This window comes from Mauremys mutica, chromosome 3, assembly GCF_020497125.1.
Source record: "Mauremys mutica isolate MM-2020 ecotype Southern chromosome 3, ASM2049712v1, whole genome shotgun sequence".
Taxonomy (NCBI): Eukaryota; Metazoa; Chordata; order Testudines; family Geoemydidae; genus Mauremys; species Mauremys mutica.
The window spans coordinates 208078546-208105408 of NC_059074.1; the positions used below are offsets into that span (position 1 = coordinate 208078546).

A 26863-nucleotide genomic window follows, 5' to 3' on the forward strand; every position below is an offset into this window, starting at 1 on the left:
CCCCCAAAACTTAGGGCCAGGCCATTTATCTTTGCCAAAGTTCACAGACCTCAAGCCTTATGCTAACTGCTGAAGCCAATGTCTTACAGGAGACAGGCCTGTAGGTTCCCTGCATTACTGCTGAATAAAATAAATGCTAAAACTAGCTCTATGGGCTACAGCGAGGAGCTGGAGCTCTGCCAGGATGGCTAGCAGCTTGCCACCTCCCTGAAGTTTTAAAGGCAAATCAAACTTTGTGTTTCTAGTGTTAGCCTGCAGCTCGGCACCCTGTGCTCGGTCAGTGAGGGGTGGCCAGAGACACATGCACCTCCTTTTCCTCTAGGGGTGGGCAAAAAGAATCGCAAGACTCTTGCAACTTAGAGCAGCCTAAAGTTTTCAGTCTCAGGCACCTTTTGGTCAAATGACTTCAGATTTTCTCCCTACTCCCACCCCAGCCCTTGAGCTGAACAGTCAATTTCCAGGCTTAGCCACTGTTTAAAACCAAACTTGGCAACTTCCAAATCCACAAAGGGAGCCCGCCCCTGCCCTGCCCCTACCAACCTCTCCATAAACAGCACTTCTCCCTTCTACCGTCCTTTTCATCACAGGATCTTAATGCATTTCAGACCCCATTTTATAGAGGGAAAAGATGACACTGAAGGGGAAGAGACGTGTCTCACAGGCACAGCTGGGAAGAGAGCCAAGGAATCCTGACCCAGAGCACCCCCTGGGCATTCTAGCCCTGAGCTGAACATACAGAGCTCTGCACCACTTCAAGCTTTTCCGGTCCTGAGCTCCACCAGCTCTGTATAAGCACCTCAATCCTGGCTTGCAATAACTCCTTCTATTCTTCAACTGAGCTGCACAGCAGCCCCTGCTATTCCAGACCTGGCCTCCTTCCATACAGCTCTGCTACTCCATTACACAGACACAGACCCCTGCCGCTGTGCTGGTTATTTAGAAGTGTCTATCCATGCCAAACTTTGATGCTAGTCTAGCTGAGCAACTCCAGTTGCACATACAAAGGGAACACCAGTGGCATGCTGGGGCTCAGCTGGAGGGTAGGAGCGCTCTCAGCAGCACCACACTTAGCTTACTCTACAGTGGAGCCCAATGCTGAACACTGGGGCACAGCCTAGCCAGAGATCTGCTCAGCACCTAGCTGTGTCCAACAGGAAGAGGCTTTTGCTTAAGGGGATTCAAGCTCCCTATTCGGCTATTCAAGCAGGGGGAAGAAAGGGAATCCTCCAGCCTGAATCATGGTCCCAAGGACTGGGAGCAGCAGCCTGGCTGCCTCCTCTTAGTCCCTGTGTACAGTTCAGCTGCATTACATAGCAGGGAGAGGCAGGGCCAAGGAATGGGAGGTCATCACAGTCAAGGAGAGCCCTCTCTTATGGGCACAGGAGCAGCCTGTCTCCAAAGAAACCCCCCCCACATCAATAGACATTTATTATCCTTTGAAAATGATGACCCCCAAGGGCTTCCCTGGAGTTCCAGGAGAGCCCCCCCTTACAGCTTTCCTAATGCTGGCAGGTACACAGCCTGCCAGACAGTACGGGAGCTCTATGGCAACGCGTGCTAATGTCAAGCTCGCTGGGAGCAGCTGCTGTATGCAAGCTCAAGAGAAAACCTTCCCTGCACCCCCACTGCTGATAAGGGCATTGTGTGCTCTGTGTCAGGGCAGGCAAAGCTTTCCCAAGGTTCCTTTGGAGGGCAAAGCAGCTTCCAAGAGGAGGGCAGGCGTCTGAGCTTACCAGGGGCGGCTCTAGCAATTTCGCCGCCCCAAGCACGGCGGCACGCCGTAGGGGGCGCTCTGCCGGTCACCGCTCCCGTGGCTCCGGTGGACCTCCTGCAGACATGCCTGCGGAGGGTCTGCTGGTCCTGCGGCTCTGGTGGACCTCCCGCAGGCGCCGGAGCCGCCTACCGCCCTCCCGGCGACCGGCAGAGCGCCCCCCGCGCCATACCGCCCCAAGCACGCACTTGGCGTGCTGGGGCCTGGAGCCGCCCCTGGAGCTCACCCTTCAAGATGAGGGAGCCCCAGCTGAGCAGCTTTGGGCCGGAGACATCCCAGTGGCTGAGGGAGGGACAGGGAAGAGTGCATTTAAAGGTGTGAGATTCCAGAACAATCCTAGGCTTGCCTACACTAGAATTTAGCTAACACTTGCTAACTAGGAAGCCTAGTGCAGACAAAAGCACAGTGCCTGTAGTATGTGCTGAGCAGGTCGAGTTAGAGACTCGGCTTCCCTTCTGCTAGGGAGAGAGACATGGCCTGCTTCCTGGGTAAGGGCAGGGGGTGCTTTAGTGGAGGTTTTCATACAAAGGAGTCTGTTGAAATCGGCTACTGCTGCTCAGCCCCTGAGGAACTCCTGGGGTGGTGCACATTGATACTAACCCCAAAAGAAGAAAGAGGGGCCTCCCGGCTGTACAGAGATTAGCAGGCAGTCTAGGGCCTCTAATAGCCTTCTCCGAATTATTCCTGGCACCACTCACAAGCTCAGCTGAGCTGGGGCACTATAGGGTCTCCCCGAGGTGGCAGGACAGAGAGGAAGTTTCAAGTCCTTCAAGCAGGAGATCTCTTGGGGACAGGCAGACCTGAGAGTGGGGGATCCCTCTAGAATACTTATACCACATTCCTCACCATGATAAGAGCAGTCACCCCTTTGCCAAAAGGGAGCCAGGCTGGTGGTCTTAGGAATCCCTCTTCCCATCCCCATTAGTTACATTACACACTGAGAAGCAAAAAGCCTGCGAGGACCCAGGAAGGAAGAACTGATGAGAAAAATATCGCCTTATCCAGTAGTGAGGGGCTATGGTTCAGGCATTCAGCTTGACAACTTTCCACTGTGAGGTGGAGTGAACGCACTGCCACTGAGCTTGGAGCAGACACCGCTAGCAGCGAGGTACCCTAGGGAAAGGGCCAAGAGGAAAAGATACTTTCTCACTAAGCTGTCCAACATGCTCTGGGTTTCTCCATCAGGACCTAATCCATCCCATTTTCTCTTCTCCCCATACCACACATCACCACTCACTGAGTTGCTTCCAATAGTGCGTTAAGCAATGTGACTACATGTCACATGTGGTTTGTTCTCTCATCCTCTCTCCAGAGGGAGAAGAGTGTGTGGGGGGAAGGGGAGTGGAAGAGGGTTGTTAGCAACAGATATATCTGTGTGTGTGTTTTTAAACTAGAAGAGACAGGTCAAATAAATGTGCCTTGTACTTGGAGCAGAAAGTGGTGAGGTTTGTGCTGGTCCTTAGTTTTGGGGGGAGTTTATTGCAATCTGTAAGGTGGGTCCTAGAGCCTAGGCTCCAGCCCGAGGCCAAACATCTACACCACAATTAAACATCCCCTTAGCCCGACCCTAAGCTGGCTGGCACAGGCCAGCTGCAGGTATCTAACTGCAGTACAGACATGCCCTTAGCATCCAAAATGAGAAAGCTGGAAGATGTGCTTATCACTCTCCTGCCCTCAGGTATGTCAGGCTGCCTACGAGTTTCTAAGGGAAAGAGCTGGGAAACCCATTGCTTGGGCATTTGAAACCAGAGTAGCCACTGCACTAGAGAGCACCCAGTCAGGGTGGATAGATGACATCCATAGAGTCTAAGGCCAGAAGGGACCATTATGACTATCTAGTGACTAGTCTGACCTCCTGCATAATACAGGTCAGAGGACTTCCCTGAATTCTTGTGTGTTTGAATTAGAGCACAGCTTTTAGAAGAAACAGCCAATCTTGATTTTAAAATTACCAGTGATGGAGAATCCATTACAACCATAGGCAAGTTGTTTGAATGGTTAATTACCCTCACTTACAATTTTGCATCATATTTCCAGTCTGAGTTTGTCTAGCTTTAACTTCCAGCTATTGGATCTTGTTAGATCTTTGTCTGCTAGACTGAAGAGCCAATTATAATGTTTTTGTTCTTCATGCAGATACTTCTAAACTGATCAAGTCACCCCTTTACTTTCTCTTCATTAAGCTAAAGAGATTCAGCTCCTTGAGTCTACCGTTATAAGGCATGTCTTTCAATCCTTTAATCATTCTCCTGGCTCTTTTCTTACTACAGCGTTGACCAGAAACAATCAGTCCAATGAACCATCTATGAACAACACCTCCTTAGTTTTCAACAAAATATGTTATGATACACTTTGAAAAAATTCATATATATCCAGCACACTAAGGCAGTTTTACTTAACTAATATAAAGGAGTAAGTGTTTTTGTCCAGTTTTTATTTAATTCACATTTTCATCTAATAGAGCATGAAACAATTCACAAAATGAGAGATTAATCTAGTAAATACATCATATACCTTAGTAAAAAAAAAGTCAAAATTAAAGAATCTGATAAATGTAAAGTAAGCATATAATTGCTTACACTAGATTTATACACATTTACTTATCCTCCTGCTTAGCAAAAAGAAATTTAGTGTAAAGACTATATTTAGTTCATATTTTAATGGTTACCAACCAATAAGAATCAACATCTCTTTAGGAAGATATTTAAAGAGTACAAATGCAAGATAAGGTTAAAAAAAATTGATGAATTAACTCAAGATTTCCTGCTTGAAAATTTAAATCATTATTAAAATAGGTGATTTAAATCAATCCACCCTGCAAATACAGTGGTAATATAACCACTTTCTCCTACTTGATGGGCCCTAATAGTTTGTTCCATCCTGAACTTCCAGGACATGGTATCAGATGCTGTGAGACTAGATAAAACAATGGGATACAGGGACCCCTGGGTGCTCAGATGTTATGGTGATGGGAGACATAGCAGTATGTAGAGAGAGATGCCGGTCACCATTAACATACTTACAAATACCTTTGTAAATCATTCACTTTACTGCCTTCCCAGATATTCTGGTGCCCAGTATGTAGGAGGTGTTAACAGTGTTGCCTATGCAAGTAGCAACATTTTGTAATAGTGACTGCCCTTGATGAGGTAGCAGAGGGGGACGGGCTGGGACTGTATTTATACATAAGAGGCCATGGATTCTAGTGAACAAGTAACACAACAAGATGATTAGGTGATGGGGGAAAGGAAAGTCAATTTAGTTGCATACCCCATGCAAGAGAAAAGTGATTCTCTGCTGAGAATAAGTGACAAGGGGCCTCGGATGTTCATCCTAGGGAGAGACTCGGGCCCTTTTTAAGACAAACTGAGGTTTTAAGGGTTTATTTTCATAATAATAATTTAAGTCTTGTTTACCTGAGGGCTACCTAGTTAAACAGTAGGGTTGTGACATCACCAACACTAGGGAAGCAGAGTTTGACTGGTCCAAAGCAGGGATTTTTTTTTCCCAGCCATTTCAAATTATTTTGTTAGTACCGATCAAAACACAAACACTTGGGATAAAAGGTCTCTTCGTACAAAATTCCCCACACCTCTAATTAAGTGGTGAGAGAGCTCCTTGACTACAGCTGAGCCCCTGCCCCCAGGGACACTACAGAAAAACAAGACCTGACACTTTGGACATTTTTAAAGGAAAGGCAGAAGATAAAGAAAAGCTTTTTAGAAAGCAGACTTCCAGGCTCTGAAATTGTCACAGAGAAGCAAAAGAACATGGCACATTCTCTCTCATGCTTTGTCCTGCAGCAGAGACACAGGGATCTTTCCCAACAGACAAAGAAAACCCCCTCATATGCCACACAGCCCATTGCTGGAGGCCAGCACAAGGGTGTTCCTACTGTACATTTACCAGGATTGTCTAGTCTAGTTTGGAACCTCCCAAGAGGAGGCTTCCAGTCTAGCTCACTGCAAAAGCATGGCCAAGTATAATCCTTTGTTACAGGAAGGTGCAGAGCCAGCCCTCCCTCCTTCCCCAGGATGTGACTCATCCCACCCCCACCCTGCACTAGAAAGGAGTGGTACCTGGATTCCTGCAGAAGCCTGTCAGGTATTAGCATTCCTACTCCCAGGGATGTTGTGGACATCGGAGGACTGCAGGATGCAGTCACATACACCGAGATGATAGCATCGGCTGCTACTCTGACCTCCCTTCACATAGAGACAGACATTAGGCAGCTCAGCAACCAATCTCCCCCTACTGCAGTGGGTTGGGGGAGGAGGTGCAGCCAGGCTACAGAGAAACCATCAAGACTCTCCTGGGAGCACAAGAAGGTTTTCTCCAGCATTGTTCACCCATCAGCATGGTGTGGCAAACCCACACAGGCTTCTGCCTCTGGGAGGCAGTGGAAATCCCAGCGAGCAGAGCATAGCACAGCGCCAAGCTGTCACCGTATACCAAGAGGGTTCTACCCTACAGTTATGATCAAAGCTTCCTGCCTTGCTGTTCTCTGGAGTGGGATCCTAGAGACTGTACCTGGCCCAGAGTGCTGATGCCACCTCCTTCTCCCTCTGCCCCCAACAGGTGACCAAGGATTTGCTGGGTTTCAGTGAGACATTCAGTCATCAACCCTGTTTGGAATCACACTCATCCACATTCTCAGTGTGAGCCCTTCCCTAGCCTCTCAGGCCAAACATATGGAGCTTAAGGGACCGTCAAATTAGCAATAGCTTCCTCTGGCACTGCAGAGTTATTAGCTATTTGCATAGCAGTAGCACCTAGGGCCCTGCAGTGCTAGGCACTGTATACGCACAGAACAAGAGAGACAGGCCCTGCCCAGAGTTCACAATCTGACTAGACAAGGTGGCCACACAATCACTGACAGGCTGACATCCACCAGACTGCCAGGAAGCACAGCTTGGCGGTTCGTTTTTGTTCCCAGCCATCCTGCTCAAAGGTGCCCACCCTTCAGCCTAGTCCACCTGCACAAAAACAACCCCATTCATGGGGCAAAATGAGCAGGGTCATTGTAACACGCCTTAAAATGGCTCCCTAGTCTGCGCTCTCTCCCCCACCCCACTGGTGCAGCTATGTGGCCCGCAGCCTCAGGGTTATGCCCCTGTCCTATGTAGTGTCCCTGGGGAAGAGGGAAGGAGCCCAGCCCAATGCTTTCTACACCCTGCTTCTGCAGGGCATCAATAAGGAATATTATCATTCACCTCTCCTGCTGAATGTTTGTTATACCCACTTCTTGTGCCTTGTCTCAAAGTTGTGTTTTCACCATGATATTCCTAACGCGCATTTGCCAACTCACTGCAGAATCCTAGTAAAGACAAGCCACTATACTTTTACCGCGATGTAGTGCAGTGAGGGCAAACCAGGGCACAGGTGCAGTGCTGACCCTATCTTGCTACATCACAGTAAACACTCCAGCATCTCAGCTCCACTAGGGCTCCACAGAAACACAGCAAACATTCACTAGTTATCTCACTGTAAAACCCGCCTTTTCTGGCAGTGAAGACATGGCCTAGCTAGACTGTCAGAGCCCCAGGCCGGGGATTGACTGTGTACAGCGCACTGCACAACAACTGCTTCTACCCTAGAAACACTTCCTCTCAGGACAGGTTCCCGCACCCCCTGGCACTTTACCTTTTGTAAAGGGAAAATGCACACCTGAGGGTAAGGAATCCGCCTGTCTCTCTGGGGCTAGGAGCTTTACTCATGCATCAGATGGGGCTGATTTCCACTCAGTCTGGAGAAGAAACACCTAGTAAATTCTAAAGTACAAGGCAAGTCTTGTTACTGTGCCTCTGCCAAGTCAAAGGAACCTTTTCTTGATTAGGAGGAAATATTAACTCTGCCCTGTGCTTCTAAGGAAGCTCAAGTCCAGCCCCACCTGTACCTTACCCAGAGAGTTGCAGCTGCTCCAGCAGTTAACAAGAGTCCAGAGTCCCTGTGAACAAACACACCCGTTGCTTAGAATTAAGGCTGTTTTACTGTGTGGACAGCAAGCAGCATTACTGTTAAAACCTAGGCCTTTTCTAATACAGATGTTAACAGGGAAGAGACACACCTACTACTCAGTTCATACAATCTCTGAAATAGAGGTTTGTGTGTTAAATTGCACTATTTCCCAAACAAGCTTAATACCACATGCCTGCCCCTCTTCAACCTTCAGACCAGGAACTCTGACACCTGCCTCTATTCCAGCATGGCCTGCAAGCCATCACCCACCCCAGCCTTGCATGGCCACAGAGCATCCTCCAGTTCATCTGCACATTACTAGCCAGATGTTAACACCCTGCCTCCATATGCAGAGCAAATGCCTCCACCATGCTCTTCTCAACTACCCACTACATCCAAAAGACCATCATTTCACAATTCATTCTCCAGACATTGCCCAGAAACAGCATCTACCCAGTCCCACTACACCTTTCCTATGTACCCTCTCATTGAAGTGGAAGTTCTTACCTTCCAGAGGGAGGCCACCTTCCACCAAACCTCTCTCTATGCATAGCATGCAGATCTGAATACCCTGCTCATCAAAGCAGGCAGGTACCTTGGCACAGAGGAGAGAAGGGAGTCAGTGTGGTCATCAAGTGGCTATTTTCATTTGTGGTCAGTTATTTCAAGAGAACTTCTGAGGTTGTGTTTATGACCAGGGTTAATATTATCAGAAGACACAGAGCGGGGCATTAGGACCTAGGCAGAGATGGAGCATCCCTGTTAGATGGATGGCTACATGGCCTGAGAGCCAAGGGTTGGGAATTTTTAAAGCCTGCAGTATGATCTTACACAGATTTGTGGAGATTTTAAACTCCTCCTTCCATCCTTCCATGGAAAAAAGGGGAATCTATAAAGGTTTTACAAAATGAAACAACACCCCAGTACATAATGTATAGGATAAATTCTTCAAACACAAACAGGCACACAAGGCCAAATGCTGCACCATGCCACACTTCTGCAGACTTTGTAGTGTCCAGGATCAGCATGTACAGGGGTATTAGCTAACAACAGTTAACTGGCACTCAATTAACTTGAATTACAATGCAGACAAACCCAAAGAAGGCAGCTCTCTCAGTCAGCCAAACTTCTTACTCTGACAGCTAAGTTCCATCTCTGCTGTTCCCTCCCCAATCTCCCATCTCAGAAATGCTGCTTTAACTACAGACCCATCCCAGAATAGCCCTGCCTTCTTCTGTGCAGCTCCTCAGCAGGCCATCCACAGCCTGCAGCCTCTAGTTTCCTCAGTGCTGGCCGTGTTCCCCCATCCCTCTGCTGTGCAGAAGGAGCACAGCCAGTAGCCATGCACCTCTGGAAGGGCAGAGCAGGGGTTTTACTAAAGGGGAGCAGCATTAGCTTAAGTGGGGGAACATGGCTGGGAAATGTCATGGAACACAAAAGGGGCAAAAATTGCAGCCCCTGAAAGCTACCCAAAGCTGGCTTCCAGCTAAGGCATTGCCATGCAGAAGCCTGGGGGTGGGGTTGATTTCAGGGACTCTCAGACAGCAAAGAAGAGATTTGACTGACTGCTGTCAGAGTGGAGTATGTTGATTGTTTCATTATGTTGTGTCCACCCCGCCTCCCAATCAATCAAGTCTGCTCTGATTCAGTTGACCTGGATTCTTGTAAGCATCTGGGATAAGTAACACTGATTGTTGCCTTCCCAACAATCAACAGAGCCTCAAAGTGCTCTTCAGTCAGGAGGTCCAATTGGTGTAAATTTTCTACTAATTATTAGTTTAGACAAGTAGACAACAAAGTGAGAGACCATGTGTGGATCACCACACTTCAACAGCAGCAGAATATTCTGCCCCAGCTTGAATTCAGGGCTTTGATCTTACGCAGACCTAGACTCTCATCACAGGTTTCATATCCAGCTCTGCTTTCACTGATAATTAAGGCCCTTGCTAAGCCACACACAAGGCAGGCCAGGTGAAGGGCCTGGTTACTCGCCTGTCTTTGCCAGCCCCTCCTCGCCATCCTAGCACGGCACTGGCCAAGTGCCCCCTGCATAGGGTGACCAGACAGCAAGTGTGAAAAATCAGGACAGGGGTGGGAGTAATAGGCACCTATAGAAGAAAACACCCCAAATATTGGGACTGTCCCTATAAAATGGGGACATCTGGTCACCCTACCCCTGCAGTTAGACTGCAGAAAGACCCCGTGCTTTAGGGCTGCCTGCCCTGGACCGGTCATCACAAAGGATTGACAAACATGGTTTGCCGTATATTGAGTAACCAGATGTCTACTTGCCCTTAAGTCAGACCCTTTCCTAAGTTGGGAAGATTGCTCCCTACAACATTAGTTCTGCCTCGGGTCAAACTTTAAGATGCTGGCTAGGGAAGAGACCTGTTAGGTCCCGTCTAGCCCATTGCCAGGGCAGGACTAGCCTCTGCCTGGAGAGCTTTGTCCAGTCTAGGTTTAAGCATTCCAAGCAGGAGTGTTCCCTCTTCCCCGGGGACGCCAGTCACTGGCGCTCCTGCCTGCTGCCGGGACGCCTTCCCTCGCAGCCGCTACGTCTCCCCCCCTGCGTCCCACCTGCCCCGCTCCCAGAACCGAGCGACGTGTCCGTGCTCAGGCCAGAGGCCCGTGGCAGGGCTAGGAGCCCAGATCTCAAGGGCCGGCCCGGGGCCCTGGGCGTGGCACGGCGAGTGTCACGAGTCTTCGCTCTCTAACCCCTTACGCACCGCAACAGGGGCTGTATCGTCCGGCCATGGCTGCCCCCCCGCCCCCGACTCCCGGGTCTCTCCCCGCAGCGGACGCAGAGAGCGGCGAAGGGGGGGGGGGAGTCTCCGCCCCGCCAGGGGCACCCCGGGCATTTCGCCAGCGGCGAGAGCACCGGTCAGGGCTGCTCGGTGCCGGCCAGCGGGGCCCGTTCGCGCCGCTGGGCAGGGGGCGAGGCCGGGTCGTCTTCTGCCGCCTACCCGCTCCCCGCGGCCGCGGCGCCGGTTCCAGGGCGCTCAGGCCGGACCGAGGCCCCCGGCCCCCAGGCCGGTCAGCGCCGGGCGAGCCGCTCGGGGCGGCGGCAGCAGCAGCCCGGGGGTGAGGGCGGGGACCCGGCTCGCCGGGCTCACGCGGGGGAGGGGCCGCCTCACTCACCCCCCACTCGGCGGGGCCCGCTGGCTCCGACCGTCCCCTCAGCGCCGCCGGGCCGGTCCCTTTAAATCCAACTCGATCGCCTCAGCCCGGCAGCCGCTTCCCACAATGCCCCGCGGGGCGGCTGGGTTCCCGTGGGGCACGTAACGTGCCCTAGCAACCGCCCCGCCCCGCCCGGCCCGCCCGTTGGGCGCGCGCCCGGCGGCGCTGCGGGGCGGGGCCGCTCCCTGCGGGCGGGGCGCGCGCTGTGGGGACGGCCAGGGCCAGCGGGGCTGCCCGCTCCCTGACAGCCAGGGGCCCTGTACGGCCTGGCCACGCGGCCCTCGGGCAGGGGCGCTGGGCAGTGTGTGTAGGGGGGGGTCCTGGGAACCGAGCTGTAACCCCCGTGTGTGATGGAACTGCAGGCCGGGGGTGCGGAGCCCCCACTGCCAGGGTGACCGTTAACGGGGCGCATCAAGCCGCATAACAAAGTTTGGGGGAAGTAGGTCTCCTCAAACACACTCGCCGGGGGGGGGCTTTTTGAAGAGACGACAAACTCGAAGGACGGTGCCGCTGGTGTGGACGGAGCTTACCGAAGTCCAAACGTGTCCTCTGACTGAGTCCCACGTGACACGGGTTTAAAATAAAGCACTGTCTGTGAGGAATGTCCTTTATATTTAATGGATTGAAAGCTGGCTAACTGAGCGATCTCAACAAGGAATTGTGAAGGAATCATTTCTAGGGGGGTACCACACAGATCTGATCTTAGCCTAATACTGCTTAATATTTTGATCAAAGATCTGAAAGTAAATATACAGTCAGTGCTGATGAAATGTGCAGATGACACAAATGCTGTCAGAATGGTATATAATTATAGGGACAGAGCAGTCATACAGAGACAGCAGGGTCACTTGGTAACTTGGGCCCATTCAAACAAAATTCAAACAAGGCCTAGGAAAAAAATAAAGTAGGTCATACTTACAATATGGGGACTTTATCTGCAAAGGACTTCAGGATTATGACAGATAACCAACTCAGCATGAACTCCCTGTGTGATGCTACGGCTAAGAGAGCCAACACAATCCTCGGATGTATAAGCAGGAGACCATCACCTCTGTTTACAGCACTGGTGGGCACATTACCAGATACCGTGTCCTGTTCTGCCATCCACACTTCAAAAAGAATGTTTTTGAGAAACTGGAAAAGTTCTGAAAAGAACTAAAAAGGATGCTTCGAGGTCTGGAAACCTTGTCTTATAGTGAAAGACTAAAGAAGTTCAATCGACTTGGTTTTTCAAAAGAAGGTTATTCCCCATCTACAAGTACCTTAATGGGTAAGAGATTTCTTATAATTCAGACTGGAAATAAGGGGTACATTTTAGACCATGAAAATTACTAACCTATGAAGGATTCTCTGTCACATGGAATCAATAAATAAAACCTAGATCTCTTTTTAAAAGGCTTAGCCAGAAGTAATGGGCTTGATCACTGTGCGAGATTCTCCTGCCTGTGTTATGCAGGAGGTCAGAAAAGATTATCATAATGTCCATTCTGGCCTTAAAATTTATTAAATTTGTCCCCTCAGCAACCATGCGTGGTGCTAAGGCAACCTGACCAATTTCCCTTGCCAACCACACTCCACACTAAGAAAACCTGGCCCTACTCAACCTTGCCAGACATACCCAGCCAAATTCTACTCACCAAGCACGCTCTGTGTTATGGAAGTGTAACCCAGCTGCCCTTGCCAAGCACAGGCCTAATTCCAGCTACCTTCCCCTCAGGAGTGACACCTGACTCAAGCCCCAGCCAGTTATACCCAGTGCATCTCTGGCCTCCGCAATAGCAAAATGACACGCAGCCCAACCAACAATACCCAGCAATAACAAGACCCAGACCAAGCAAGACTCCCTGCCCCAACCGCAGGAAAAATACCAGTTAGGGGAATTACAGAGGGTGTGACTCAAGGTTGACTTCCAAATTGCACTTACAGAAGGGAGTCAACCTCTTTATTCTGTATGAAAAGCACAGCATTTCCTCCTTAAACTTACAGCCGTTTAAGGGACAGAGAATGAGCTTTCTAAAAATGTACAGGTAAAAGTGACTTAAGAACTGGATCCTTTAAGAAATTATGTATCTTTTCATTATCTTGAATTATTATACTAATGGACTAACACACTCCACCCCATCCGAAAAGCACGTTGCAGTCACTTGCATGCTGGGATAGCTGCCCATAATGCGCCGCTGCAAGTGCCGCAAATGTGGCCATGCCAGTGCGCTTGAAGTGTGGACAGACTGCAGCGCTTTCCCTACTGCGCTCTACGAAAGTTGGTTTAACTCAGAGCGCTCTACATCTGCAAGTGTAGCCATGCTCTCTGGCTCCACTGCACATTGAGCCAGCACAGGCAGGGGAAGTGAGACAAGAGCACTGGAGAACACAGACACAGGGGGACTTAGGGACTGACCGGGTTCTCCCTTCTATCTTTTCACATAGCACTGATCTCACCAACAGCCCGTGACTGTCGATTACAGATGACTGGCCAGATTCATCAGTGTGCTCTGGCAATGCAAAGCTGCTATAAACCCATCTTTCCTGTCTGGAGTGCTCTGGTGCATGGGTGAATCTGTGCTGAAAAGTTAGCATTCCACAAAATAAAAATAAAGTTGATACTGGAAATCTTCAAATCATTGGAAATGTCCCATGGGAGTATTCTCTTTCTCTTGGGATTTCTTGGTTAGGGCTCACATGCAGTGTTCTTAATTTAACAATCAACCATACAAACATGATGTTAAAATGGAATGACTGTTAAGAATATGTAATAGTAATTTAGGTCAAAAAGCATTACAGGGATGTTGTAATTATCCCCAAACCAAACAAGTTAAGGTTTGGAAAAGCACAGTTACATGATAACCAAACACCTTTAAATCTTCCTATAGTGACACCATGAGCAGGGAAGATGTAAATAATTCAATGTGTAGTTAAAAATTACTCTAATCTGGGATCACACAAACACTTTGGGTACATCTACAGTGCAAAGAAAAACCCATGGCCCCGTCTCAGAATCTAGCTCTGGGGCTAACCCTAGCAGCGTAGATGTTTGGGCTCTGGCTGGAGCCTGGGCTCAGAGACCCTCCCCTCTTGCTGGGTTTCAGAGCCTGGTCCTGAAGAGTTACACTGCTGGTTTTAGCCCCGCAGCCCAATCTCTGTGAGCCCGTCAATCGACCCGGGCTCTGAGACTGAGCGCTGCAGGTTATCCTTGGCTAGGGTGACCAGATGTCCTGATTTTATACAGATGGTAACGATTTTTGGGTCTTTTTCTTATATATGCTCCTATTGCCCCCTACACTGTCCCGATTTTTCACACTTGCTGTCTGGTCACCCTATCCTTGGCAGTGTAGCCATACCCTAAAACACCGCCATCAAAATGGTCTGGTTATTAGAGGGGATGGTTGTAAGGCTGTGCGGATCCTTAGTGGTGCATTCCCACCCCAGGATTGATGGCACAGAGTGTGATCTTCACTCTAATTTCTCTGGATGTGCAAGGCTTGGTTTGGAGATAATGGCATGCAGGGGCGGCTCCAGGCCCCAGCACGCCAAGCACGGGCTTGGGGCGGCATGCCGCGGGGGGCGCTCTGCCGGTCACCGGGAGGGCGGCAGGCGGCTCCGGAAATGTCCCATGGGAGCATTCTCTTTCTCTTGGGGAGACGCCTGCGGGAGGTCCACCGGAGCCGCGGGACCGGCGACCGGCAGAGTGCCCCCTGCGGCGTGCTGCCGTGCTTGGGGCGGCGAAATGGCTAGAGCCGCCCCTGATGGCACGGCTACTCTCCACACCGCTCCAGCCCTAACACGGGACTGGACCGGCGCGGTGCACCAGCAGCCTCGGCCCAGCTGGGGGGACTGGGGCCCAGTGCTCAGAGCTGAGGATCAGGACTGGCTCGGGGGGCGGAGTCAAGACACGCCCCGCCCCGGGCTCTGTGGCTGGGGGCGGGGCCCGGCTCCATCCGGGCCTGCGCCGGTCACGGCCCGCTAGGCGGGCTCCTCCCCGGCCCCGCCTCCTCGGGCCGGGCGCGCATGCTCAGCCGGGGCCGGGGAAAGCGGGGGTGCCGTGCTGTGAGTGAGGCCCCCCGTGCTCCGTGGCGCGAGGCGAGCCCCGCCCCCCCGGGCAGTGCGCGCGCGCGTGGGGAGGGCAGTGAGGTGTGGGCCCCACGCTGTGCCGTCTCTGCTCTCCCAGCCGCGGTGCTGCCACGATGGCTGTCTCGAGCCTGACTCGGGCCTTGGGGGCCCTGCTGCTGCCCTCCGCCCCGAGCCTCCCGCAGGTACCGGCCCTGCCGCCTTGGGCGGGCGGGTGGGTGGGTGCAGCGTGCCCAGCCCTTCTGCAGCCTGGCCGGAGTGGGGTGGGCTCGGGAAGGGGCCTGCATGGCAAGCTCGCCCCGCATCACTTGTATGGCCCCGTCACTTCCAACCTGGGGCTGGAGGGCTCTGTTCCCGGCGTGTCATGTTGTTTGTTTTGGATTTCCCAGCTAGCCCAGTATCCCAGGCTGGTCTGCCTTGGGGGGAACCTCCTCCCTGCGTGCCATGGATTCAGCACCTCAGCCAGCCTCTCCACCAACAACCCCATGTGGAAATGCAGGATCAAATACACCACCAGGCCCATTGGCATGAAAAAGACAGGTGGCCGTGATCACACAGGTATGTCTAGAGTGCAGATTCCCTGCAACCCACCAGACTGGGGCAGCTGGCTGAGAACGGACGTCAGGGTTACACTCAAGGGACCCCATTCGTCTGGGGGGGCATCAGAGGAAGCAGAGAAGTTAATGGCCCAAGATCCATGCCATGGGGGCAGGAAGGGTCTGCTCTTCGGGGCTTTGTCTTGTTTGTGGATCCCACGCTTCGTGCATGCAGCCCAGGTACACCGTTAGCATCTCTAGGCCATGCTGGGACATGAGCTGCAGGAAGCTATGCTGGGGGCTTAGAATGACCAGAGTGGCCAGATGCCTCCTTCCATAAACAGAGCAAGTGTGTGGATGGATGCAGGAGATGGCACATCTGGGACCTGGGTGGGAGTCAGTATCTCCTGAAGGAGTTCAGGGGTGGTTGCTTCCTGAGGAGTTGGGTCAGGGCCCAGGAGTGGATGGAGCTGGCTCAAGGATGGCTGTCTGACTCTGGCTGTCTGTGCAGGTCGTATCACTGTGCATGGGATCGGCGGGGGGCACAAGCAGCGCTACCGCATGATTGACTTCCAGCGGCTGCGCTATGTATCTGGGGCTGAGTCAGGCCCCTATGAGGAGAAGGTGATCCAGGTCCGGTACGACCCCTGCAGGTGAGTGGCAGTGAGGAGTGTGGATCAGGTTTTTGCTTGGGGACGTGTCTGGGGTGTGGGGCCACATGTGGGTGTGAGGGGGACGGTGCATGGGCCTGGCTGCCCTGTGTGGGGTGGGAGGCACTGTGGGGCCCATTGTAAAGGGTAAAGCTTTCTCACGCTGTGGGAGCCAGGTGTGAGGCTGGTAATCTTGCTGCTCTCCCTACCCCAGTGCCCTCACTGAGCTCCTCTTTGTCTGTGGCAGGTCGGCTGATATCGCCCTGGTGGCTGGCGGCACGCAGAAGCGCTGGATCATTGCGACAGAAAACATGCAGCCTGGTGACCTCCTCAAAACCTCAGGGCACATAGGCAGGATGGCAGGTGAGCTTGGGCAAGCTGCTCTGGGTGAATCCCAGGGCATAGGCCCTGGCTCCCCTTGGCAGGGGCTGCACTGTTGCCTCTTGCACGCTTCAGAACAGCATCTGCCATTGGGCAAGATGCTGGCCATGCCTGTGTGGGGCATAGCTGCTCAAGCTCACTTAGTGCAGCACATCTTCATAGAGACCCTCCCTCAGGCTCACACCACATCACTCCGTCTACAGTGGCACTTGTAGCTGCTTCGGGTACGGTGTCAGCTGGAAGGAGCCAGCCTCCCATGTGCAGCCAGCTCCCTGGGACACCAGGCAGGACCCTCTGATGCAGGGTTACAGGGGGGTTGGGAGAACAGTCTCAGGGGAAATGTTGAATGATGGTTGGGGGAACTTCAGATGTTCTCATCCTGCTGTGAGAGCCTGTCCTGAGGGTGAGGCAAAAACCCAAACCAAGACATTGCCCTGGAGCCTGTGCTGGCCCCCCATGGAGTGAGGGGTTAGGCCGGGTGGGAAGTTACTTTGGGGCCTTCTGCTGGGATTGGGAGCTGGAGAAGCCCCATTTAGGCCTCCCTGGAGTCACTGTGATCAGCAGACTTGGTGCTAGCACACTGACGGGGCTTTGTCTTTCAGTCTCTGCCAATGAGGGGGATGCGTACCCATTGGGAGCTCTGCCTGTGGGGACCCTGATCAATAACCTGGAAAGCCACCCTGGGAAAGGAGCGCAGTACATCCGAGCAGCAGGTGAGATGGACCCTCGCCAGGATCACAACCAGCATTAAAGCAGGTCTGGTCTTGGCCCTCCGTTCAAGGAGAGCAGCTGGGATGGGGTTGAGTAGAGGCCAGATGACTGGATCGGTTTGGTTTGACTCCAGGCAGGTTATATCCTAGGTTCTCCCTCACTCCACCTTGTTGGGGACTGAGCAGCTTCCTCTGGCTTTGGTGCTGGTCTGAGGTGGATAGCGGGTGGGTGCCCAGCCCCAGAGAGGCAGGGACCTGTGGGTGCTGTGGTACCAGGGAACCAATGCTGATTCCAGGCTGGTATCCTGGGCCTTTGCCCTCCTTCACCATCTTGGTTCAAGGTCCCTGCTCTGGCATCTCTGCCCCAGGCTGGGAAGAATATTTCCTATTGTTTCGCTTGTTGTACAGCTCTCCCCTAGCCTCAGCTGTGAGGCCTGACATCCCAAAACAACAACTCCTGCTTGGGGAAGGAGCGAATATCTTGTCCCAGTGGGTGAGCAGGGCACTCCCAGGGCGTGGGGCCCTTCCCAAAGCTATCTGCCTGCTCCAGGCCAGGGGGCAGGGGCTCCTTACCTGGTGGGTCTGGAACACTCCCTTCTTGTGATGTATGAAAATCCCGAGTGCCTCTGTCCCCTCCCGCCCGCCTCCTTCGGTGACAAGGGAAGAGGTGAGGGCTGTGTGCATCTGGGATGGAGCCACTTCTCTCCGAGGCACTGCAGAGGGCTTCAGCTGGTTTGCTGGCAGGGGACCATTTGCTAAGGGAGGAGGTTGCTGGCAAGGGACCGGTTGCTAAGGGAAGCTAGAAACTAGCCTGCCCTCTCCTTGTGTGCCGCAGGGACCTGTGGGGTGTTGCTGAGGAAGGTGAATGGAACAGCCATCGTGCAGCTGCCGTCTAAAAGACACATACAGGTAGAGGGGGTGAGGGTGGCGTGCAGATGCCTCTCTGCCCTGGGCCCTGAGCAATGGCTGCTGGCTGAGTCTGCAGTGTCAGCAGCCAGAGGATCTGTCCTGGCTGTATGGGCTCTGCAGCAGCCTAGACCTGTGGAGCATAGGCCTGGTCCCAGACACACATTCCCAGTGTGGACAGGCCACTGAGCAGAGGCAGGGAGGGATGAGGCCTGGTTCTCAGTTCTGCCCTAGGATAGGGGAATCCCCTACCCAGCTGGCCCCCAGCCTCTGATCTTTGTCTCAGTCGTATTCTCTAGCCTGGCCCATCCCATGGGTGGGGTCCAGCAGTGAGAGGCACCTGCTCTGGTGCAGGGGTGGCAGACCAGTGCCTGCCAGGCCTCCCACACATCAGAGGGGTTCCAGGAGAGGACATGGGGCTGGGGCTGTGTGTGCAGGCAGAGCAGCTTCTTGGCAGCAGGGGCCAAGAACTCTCCCTAGGCAGCCCTACCCTGGGTGCTGTCTGCCCCAGGTGCGCTCCTGCTCACAGCCTCTCTCTTCCTCTGGCAGGTGCTGGAGACCTGCATGGCCACCGTGGGGCGAGTTTCCAACATTGACCACAACAAGCGGATCATTGGGAAAGCTGGCCGGAACCGCTGGCTGGGGAAGCGCCCGCGCAGTGGCTTATGGCACCGCAAGGGCGGCTGGGCAGGACGCAAGATCAAACCACTCCCACCTATGAAGAGCTACGTCAACCTGCCCACAGCAGCAGCTCGGGCTTGACACCTGGCACCCGCCCCTCAATGGCTCTCAATAAAATCAGCCCCTCAGCTCTCACTTGTCCTACAGCATCTGCTCTGTGCACGGCTGCAGGAGTGCCCTGATGGGATCAGTGCTAGCAGGCTCCACATACTGCTTGTGGGAACCTAGCCTTAGCACCACGGGCATGTTCAGAGCCCCTAGAGTGTGGATGTGGGGCTGCTGTAGGAGACTTGGCCTGCTGATTCCCAGCCGCTGGGCTCGTCTGAGCCTTGGGCCATAGAGGTGGGGAAGGGGATAACGAATTCCTGGAGTGTTAAATGGATTAGCCCTGTATTCTGTCCCCTTCAGCATCTGCAGGAATCCTAGTCCATGCATCTTCCCCTTTTCCCAGAACCCTCTCCACTGCAAGGGAACTGAACCTAACCTCCTGGGCCTAGCATGGTAAAGATCCTGTTCTCCGTGAAGGCGTGGGGGGCTGTTCACGGGTCAGAGCCTACCAGTTGTCCCCCTCCCTACTGAAGTTACTGGACCCTTTCCAAGAACCTCGCTTCCTGGTGCTGGAAATGCTGCAGTAATCTGTGTCCCTCTCTAGGTTATGTCTGCTCTGGAGGGGCTGAACTTGGTGAGATAGGACAGGGGAGTGGTTGTTGCCTGCAGCGATGATGGGGGTGCCAACCAGTTACCTGCTAGATGTCCCACAGTGAGGTTGGATCAGTCCCAACATTCTCCTGGGTTATGGCTGGATGGTACATACTGCTGGGCTGCCCTTCTGAGGAGGAGATAGCCACTCTCATTCTCTTTCCCATGGGGAAGCTGCCTTGGGAGACTTGGATTAGAAAGCCATATGGTGCTGCTTTCGTACAGAAGCCTGGCATGGGTCCATGCTCCCACTGCTGGGCCTTTCTCACAATAAATGTCAATTGTAGGAGAGATTTGTTCCTGGCAACCTTGTTATTGTCCCTGGGAGAGAATGAATTTCAGGTGCTGGACTAAGGTCAGACCTGCTGGGATAAGCACAGTGAGTTGCAAGCCTAAATTCTTGGCCTGGAGTGACAGGGACATGGGTCTGTGCCCTGAGAAAGAGTTGATGGCTAAGAAGCATGAGACCTGAATGGGTGCCCTTAAAGTCATCAGGAAGGGGATCAGAGGAGCGGTTAACCCCAGAACTTTGATACCCAGAATCAAAGGGAAAAAATCCATGCAAAAAACCTGGCCACCTGAAATGCAGAGATCCCAATATAAAATGAAACTTTTGGGACTGGGGGAGTCAGGCCTCCGCACCTTGAATCTACAACAGGATTCCCTCCTGGTGGCTGAGTCCAGCAGTCGTGTTTTGTAAGAGGGAGGGGCTGTATTACTGCTTTACAGAGCTCAGCAAGTTGCCTCTAATGGAATGAGCATAGAATGACTTTCCAGAGTCAGGCCAGCCAATGAAATACCCTCTTAGTAATTAGAGCTGGGTGGGTTTTTTTGGTGAAGAGTAGATTTTGGGGGGCACCAAAACTATTAATGAATTCAGGTTGGCTGTTGGTTTTTTGGAAATGCTGGTGTTATGTTTTGAAATTTTCAAACCAAACCCTACCAAAAAATGTTAAATGAAATGTCATTTTGAACCTTTAGTTTGACCTGGACAATTTTTTAAAATTTTTTATTGGTGGTTTGTTTTTTGCAAGAAAACCCAAAACAATTCTGTTTCTGTTCAAAATGACCCAAATGTTTTTATTTATTTTTAGCATGGCCACTGAACCAAAAAATCAATTTGCTCAGCTCTATTAATGGTACTACCCTGGGGGGAGGGGTCAAACAAAATAAAATGTTGGGTGGCCTTTCTAAAGGCTTCAGCCTCTCCAGGCAGAACTCCAAGGAACTCTTCACAGCAGGCATGTGGAGAAACCCATCCTGCTAAAGCCTATGGGGGAAACATGACAGGATACCAGGCTCAGACATGTAGAACTCTGATACCAGCTTGAGAAGGAATCTTGGATGAGCCAATTTACCAGTTTGCTCTGGTTGCTTGGTGCCACTCCAGGGCAGTGCAAACCAGCTGGAATGTATGGGCAAACTGGCCCTCAATTTGCTACTAAGCAGCTGCAGAACTTTGAGGTACAGTGATGTTGTGAACCAAGGAATCTACCAGTAAGAACTTGTGACATGCATAGTTCCCCTCACATCATGGATTCATTTCTACCATGGCATGCAAATGAGCCTGAGTGGAAGGGTGATGATTGTTTGAGGTACTTCTGAGGTTACCATGGTCCCAACTGGAGACAATGAGTTAGTTTAGTTTATAAACTCTGTAAAAATGAGATTTCAAGATCTGAAAATTCTTTTAAGATGGCGGTTCAGGCGGATAGTATCTGTTGTTGAAGGATGAAAACGTTACAAGGATGTTGTATTCCCCCAAAGCAAGTGTTACAAACACAGAGCAACACGCAAGGAAAAGAACATAAGGGCCACACTGGGTCAGACCAATGGTCCATCTAGCCCAGTATCCTGTCTTCCGACAGTGCCCAATACCCAGAGGGAATGAACAGGTCAGGTCATCATCAAGTGACCCATCCCCTGTTGCCCATTCCCAGCTTCTGGAAAACAGGCTAGGGACACTGAGTGCATGGGGGGGTCATGTGTTCCTGGAAGTCCTCCAAGCATGCTGAGCTGTGGAAACAGACGGGGAGATGGGACTCAGGGCCTCCCTGCTAGCTCATGTAAAACATGGGCCCTGATTGTGGGAACTGGGCTTTGCTTGGTGTGCCAGGCTCTGAAGATCCAGGCAAGACCATCCCTATCACCAGAGCTTTGCTGGGCAGCTGCTCTCAGAGAGGCCCTGCTGCACCTGAGGCAGGCGGTGTTTGGAAACCCAGTCCTAGATGCAGGATGTCACGGGCAGGCTGCCAGGGTGGGAGTCCCCGGTGCTGCTTTTCCAGGGGCGCAGGAGTCAGGACCTTAAATCCTGCAGCTCTGGGGGGAGGGGCCGTGGCGCGCGGCTCCGCCCCCACCGGGGGGCACGGCCTCCTGCCCGGCTCTTCCCTTTGGCGGGCGCGACTGCCGGGGTTTGTCTCCAGCGGGGAGCCGTAGTGGGCGGGGTGCGCACGCGTCAAGGACCCGGAAGCGGCGCGGGAGCGGCTGGAGGGAGCAGGTAACGGGCAGAGCCGCCGTCTGGCCCCGCCCCCAGCCGTGGCGGGGAGGGGCCGAAGGGAGGCCGCGGCCTCCCCCGCGGGAACTGCTGGGGGGTCTCCCGGGTCCGGGGCGCTGAACCCGAGCCGGCCCCGCCCGCCGCCCCCCCCCCCCAGCGCCCTCGCGAAGGGCTGGCCCGGGAGGGGGGGCTGCTGAGAGCCCCGGGGCCGGGCGGGCACAGCGCGTGCGGCGGGGCGGCCTGGAGCCCGCAGCTGGGGGGGCTGGGTGGAGCTGGGCAGGGGGAGCCGCCTCGGCGCCCTGAGGCCCGGGCCCAGCGGCCCCCGGGCTGGCTGTAGCCTTAGCGGGAGGGGTGGAGCTCCTTCGGCTGCCTAGGGGCCCTGGTTAGGTACCGCGCCAGATACTTATTTTTCAGAGCAAATTCTTACCTCCTAGCGCTGGAAAGGACCCTGCAGGGGCATCGAGTCCAGCCCCTGCCTCCACCAGCTGGCCCAAGTGCTGATTTTGCCCCAGATGATCCCCCTCAAGGATTGAACTCACATCCCTGGGTTTAACAGGCCAATGCTCAAACCGCTGACCTGTCCCGCCCCCAGCGTGTTTAGCAAATGTCTACACAGTACTTCTGAGCCAGCCTTCACCCTGGGTAGAGGCTCAGGCTCGTGTTCTAAAAACAGGGGTGTGGCCAGCGCTGTGCAGCTGCAGCCTGGCCTGCAGTCTGGGCTCAGAAGCCTAGGGAGTGGGGTGGCGGCTCCAGACCGAGAGCTTGGGCTGCAGAACCTGAGCTCCAGCCCAAGCTGCAACTTCAAAGTGCTCACTTGCTGGAGGGTTCTCTGCAGCTTGAGGTCCTCAAACAGTTTGAGGACTTCAATAACTCACACATAGGTTAGGGGTTTGTTACAGAAGTGGATGGGTGGGATTCTGTGGCCTGCATTGTGCAGGAGGTCAGACTAGATGATCATAATGGTCCCTTTCTGACCTTAAAGTCTATGAGTCTACACCGGTGGCGGGTTTCGAGTTAGTGGGGCCCTGTGCTCAGCTTCATTTTTGGAGCCCCACCCTGGGGACTCAGCCAAGAAAAAAAACATTCTCTCTTATCTCCCCTCGGCCCCTGTTTTTCATTCTTTTTTTCCTTCATCCTCCACCTGTAAATAATAGGAAGTAAATGAAAATGAAGTGAGGTACCTGGATTGTTTTTGCAGTCTAATTTTTTTTCCACAGACCACTGGAAAATTGCTGAGGGTCTCGGCAGGCCACTTAATGATCTTTCCAAATATTGTTTGTACTGTTTGCTAGCTATTGTAAAGCGCTTTGGATAAGAGTGCTTAATAAAAAAAAGTAAAAGAACATTGGGGTGTGGGGTCTGGCCAGGAGTTAGGGTGTGGGAGGCAGCTCAGAGTTGGGGTGTGGGGTCTGGCCAGGAGTTAGGATGTGGGAGGCAGCTCAGAGTTGGGGTGTGGGGTCTGGCCAGGAGTTAGGGACTTAAGCTGTGGGAGGGGGCTCAGGGCTGGGGCAGGAGGTTGGGGTGTGGAGCGCTTACCTGGGGCAGTTCCCATTTGGTGTGATGGGTGCAGGTGGGAATGTGTGCGGGGGGATGCTGGAGTTCCCGTTTGGTGCTCGGGTGGGGATGTGCAGGAATCAGGGCATGGGAGTTGGGGACTAGGTATATGTGGGGGTGCAAGAGTCAGGGAGGGCTGGGGGTGTGTGGGGGATACAGAAGTCAGGGTTGGGGTTGGGGGGGTGCAGGAGTCAGGGCAGGTGGCTGGGAGTGTGAGGGTGCTCCAAGCCCCCTGTCCTGAGCAGCTCAGGGCATGTGTAGAGGGAGTGCGGGGGCCCCGCCTCTGCTTTGCTGTGCCCTGATTCCATCCCTGCCCCTGCCCCACCTCCTCCCTGCCCCCATTCCATCACTTCCCCAAGTCCCCATCAACGCCCCACCTCTTCCCCTGAGTGCGCTGCGGCCTCGCTCCTCTCCCTCCCTCCCAGAGTGCCCTGAGGCACAGCAAACAGCTGTTTGGCGGCGGGGGAAGCGCTGGGAGGGAGGAGGAGGAACATGGCGCACTCTGGAGAGGAGGTGGGGGATGGAGGAGCGTGGCTCCCAGTGGGTGTGGAGCCTGCAGCAGGAGCCCCAGGAGCTGGCAAGAGCGAGCTTCTGCCCCTGCAGCTGCCCGGCCCTGGGGCCCTCTGTCATTGGGGGCCCCATGCCAGGGCACCCTGTGTTTTACTGTAAATCCACCTCTGGTCTACACACCTATTTATAGAGAACTAGGGTGAGCCATGTTAGCCAGAGTCTGTGCCCCAAACTGGGACGCTTGCTCCAAAATGCTGTGTAGATGTACCCATAGTGTTTAAGGCCAGAAGGGACCACCAGATCATCTAGTCTGGCCTCCCGTAAATCACAGGCCACCAGCAGCACCCAGCACCCGCACATTAAACCCAACAACTGAAATTAGACCAAAGTGTTACAGCCCTCAGGAGACTAAACTATTGAGAGCTACAGGCAGAGAACAGGAAGGCCCAAGGTGCACCAGTGGCAGGGAGTTGGTGAGGTGAGACATGCTCAGATGAGATGAGCAGGTGATTCGCTTCTCATGCTGCAGAGGAAGGTGAAAAATCCCCAGTGTCCCTGCTAATCTGAGCTGGGGGAAATTCCTAAATTAGTTTTTGCATCTTTACCATCAGTAAGAATCTTTTAAGAACATCAGAACCAGGAAAACTGCCAAACAGGCAGTGGAGCCTGTAGGGCTATGTCTACATGGAACTAAAAAGCCCACGTCTGGCTTGGGTCAGTTGATTTGGGTTCGGGCTTCGTGGCTGAAAACTGCTGTGTAGATGGTTGGGCTTGGGCAGGAACCTGAGCTCTGGGACCCTGCAAGGGAGGAGGGTTACAGAGCTCTGGCTCCAGCCTGAGCCCAGAAGTCTACACAGCAATTTTTAGCCCTGTAGCCTGAACCCCACAAGCTCAAGTCAGCTGACCTGGGCCAGCCGTGACTGTGCTGCGGGGAGTTCATCCTCCTGTCGACATAACCTAGACAACAGAGATGCTAAAGGAGCTCTCAAGGAAAACAAGGCCGTTGCAGAGAAGCTAAATGAATTCTTTGCATCAGTCTTCACTGCAGAGGAGGTTGGGGGAGATACCCACATCACAGCTATTCTTTTTGGGTGGCAAATATGAACTACTGTCCCACACTGATGTGTCAAAAGAAGAAGTTTTAGAACAAATTGATAAATTAAACTGTAATAAGTCACCGGGACCAGATGGTATTCAGCTGAGAGTTCTGAAGGAACTCAAATGTGAGATTGTAAAACTAGTAGCTGTATGTAGCTAATGTAATACCGATTTTCAAAAAGGGCTCTAGAGGCGATTCTGGCAATTACAGGCTGGTGAGCCTAAGTTCAGTACCAGGCAAATTGGTTGAAACTATAGAAAAGAACAGAATTATGAGGCACATAGATGAATAAGACTTGCCGGGGGAGAGCGAACACAGCTTTTGTAAAGGAAAGTCATGCCTCCCAATCTATTATAATTATTTGAGGGTGTCAACAAGCATGTGGATAGGGGTGATCCGGTTGATGTAGTGTTCTTGGCTATTCAGAAAGCCTTTGAGAAAGTGACACAGATCCACAGGATTGGTGCTGTGGCCCCAGCTTTGGAGTGCTCTCTAGGAGGAACCCCTTCAGTGTGTCAGATCCCTAGGGGTCTCGCTCTTCCTCCAGGGAAGCCATGCAGCTTCACTGGCTCCTTAGACTGGACCTGCAGCACCCCTGCTTTTCACACTGAACCCCATTCAGCAAGTCCAGCTGAGACAGACTCCTGATGGAGTTTTGAATGTTAGCAGCAACTACCATGTGCATGACACAAATAAAGACTCATTTTGTTCAAAGACTACACTTCAATTAAATGATAAAACACTTTTTTTTTTTTTTTGCAAACGGGACATGACAGCGAGGAACATTCTCGGTTCAGGCTCTCACAGCTCTGTGTAACTCTAGCTTTCATCTGAAACCGGTTTCTAGGGGTGGATTGCCGGGGTACTGCGACAGAATGGGGACATCCGAAGAATGGGTTGGGGGAGTTTGGGCAGGGCATGGAACAAGTTCTGTACTGGCTGCAGGGGGAGTCGTGCATGGATGTGCTCAGACTGCAGCACTATGAGGGACTTGAGCATCTCTGTCTGACCCTCCAGTAGCTTTATCATCCACTCCTGTCCATCTATCATCCGCTCCTGCCCTGTCTCCTTTCCAGGCTATACAGGCCGAGGTTTTTATGAACTCTCTCCCTCCATGCTTTAGTTTCCTTGTGTGCTGTGTCTGTTGATTGCAGCACTTCTCTAAACATATCCTCCTTCCTGGTTCGCCTCCTTATCTGACAGAGGCGCTCCACTGGTGTGCAGGAGTTGGTCCTCAAGGGCACATCTGCAGAAACCAAAGGAACGCTGGACAGAGACAGTATTGTGGGTGCACTCACAGCCGTGAATCACAAATCATGCACCTCTTTCTTACTGTCTCTTGGCTAGCACACAGCTCGGCAAGAGTCCCAAAGATGGTGAGTTTGGGAAGGGGGAATGGCCGGGAAGGGACAAAGGGTCTGGGTGATTTGCAGAGAGGGTCACTACACTTACCTAGGGAGAGTATTCTGAATATTGGCCCCCTTTTCCACAGGCTGGGGTAATCAAAGCCGAAAGCTCACTCCTAAGGGTAACCCAGGATGCAAGGAAGCATCTCCTGCATGCGTGCGGCTTCAGACCAGCTCTGTATGCTGCTCACCTGTGGGCTGCTTTGGTCCCCGCTGAAATAATTGCTGGCTGGTGCAGCAAAGTTTCCTACAGCGGGAGAAGAAAC

At 52.9% G+C, this 26863-nt stretch overlaps 3 protein-coding genes across 14 annotated transcripts in view; 2 read left to right on the forward strand and 1 right to left on the reverse strand.

Annotated features, from left to right (window-relative positions):
- KLC4 (kinesin light chain 4) overlaps positions 1-10952 on the reverse strand; it is a 51682-nt gene extending 40730 nt beyond the window's left edge. For 2 of the 8 annotated variants that reach the window (XM_045011846.1, XM_045011850.1), the window contains exons 1-3: positions 10868-10948; positions 8237-8324; positions 7673-7718 (exon numbers count right to left, since the gene is read on the reverse strand). The gene's annotated coding sequence lies outside the window, so the exon portion shown is untranslated. Of the gene's footprint in view, positions 1-5850; positions 5977-7672; positions 7719-8236; positions 8326-10867 lie in introns of those variants that run through there. The other 6 variants (XM_045011842.1, XM_045011847.1, XM_045011848.1 and 3 more) reach the window with 6 other exon arrangements.
- An 894-nt stretch (positions 10953-11846) lies between these two features.
- On the forward strand, positions 11847-18970 carry MRPL2 (mitochondrial ribosomal protein L2). 4 transcript variants are annotated; one of them, XM_045011757.1, is made up of 8 exons: positions 11847-12176; positions 13334-13475; positions 15361-15529; positions 16019-16160; positions 16405-16520; positions 17141-17251; positions 18084-18157; positions 18704-18970. In XM_045011757.1, the coding sequence occupies exons 3-8, from the start codon at positions 15457-15459 to the stop codon at positions 18914-18916; spliced, it is 729 nt and encodes a 242-aa protein (XP_044867692.1). In that variant the 5' UTR covers positions 11847-12176; positions 13334-13475; positions 15361-15456; the 3' UTR covers positions 18917-18970. The 4 variants fall into 4 exon arrangements, with proteins under 4 accessions (XP_044867692.1, XP_044867691.1, XP_044867690.1 ...); XM_045011756.1 differs by lacking the exon at positions 13334-13475; XM_045011755.1 differs by lacking the exons at positions 11847-12176; positions 13334-13475 and adding an exon at positions 14888-14950.
- Positions 18971-21957: 2987 nt separating this feature from the next.
- CUL7 (cullin 7) overlaps positions 21958-26863 on the forward strand; it is a 45680-nt gene continuing 40774 nt past the window's right edge. For both annotated transcript variants that reach the window (XM_045011713.1, XM_045011714.1), the window contains exon 1: positions 21958-22031. The gene's annotated coding sequence lies outside the window, so the exon portion shown is untranslated. The remainder of the gene's footprint in view (positions 22032-26863) is intronic.

Excerpts from the sequence above, each read along its gene's own strand:
- MRPL2 (XM_045011754.1), top strand. The coding sequence starts at position 15,088 with ATGGCTGTCTCGAGCCTGACTCGGGCCTTGGGGGCCCTGCTGCTGCCC. Across the intron at positions 15,530-16,018 it reads AGGTGGCCGTGATCACACAG|GTCGTATCACTGTGCATGGG; the intron begins GTATGTCTAGAG and ends CTGTCTGTGCAG. Across the intron at positions 17,252-18,083 it reads GCAGTACATCCGAGCAGCAG|GGACCTGTGGGGTGTTGCTG; the intron begins GTGAGATGGACC and ends TGTGTGCCGCAG.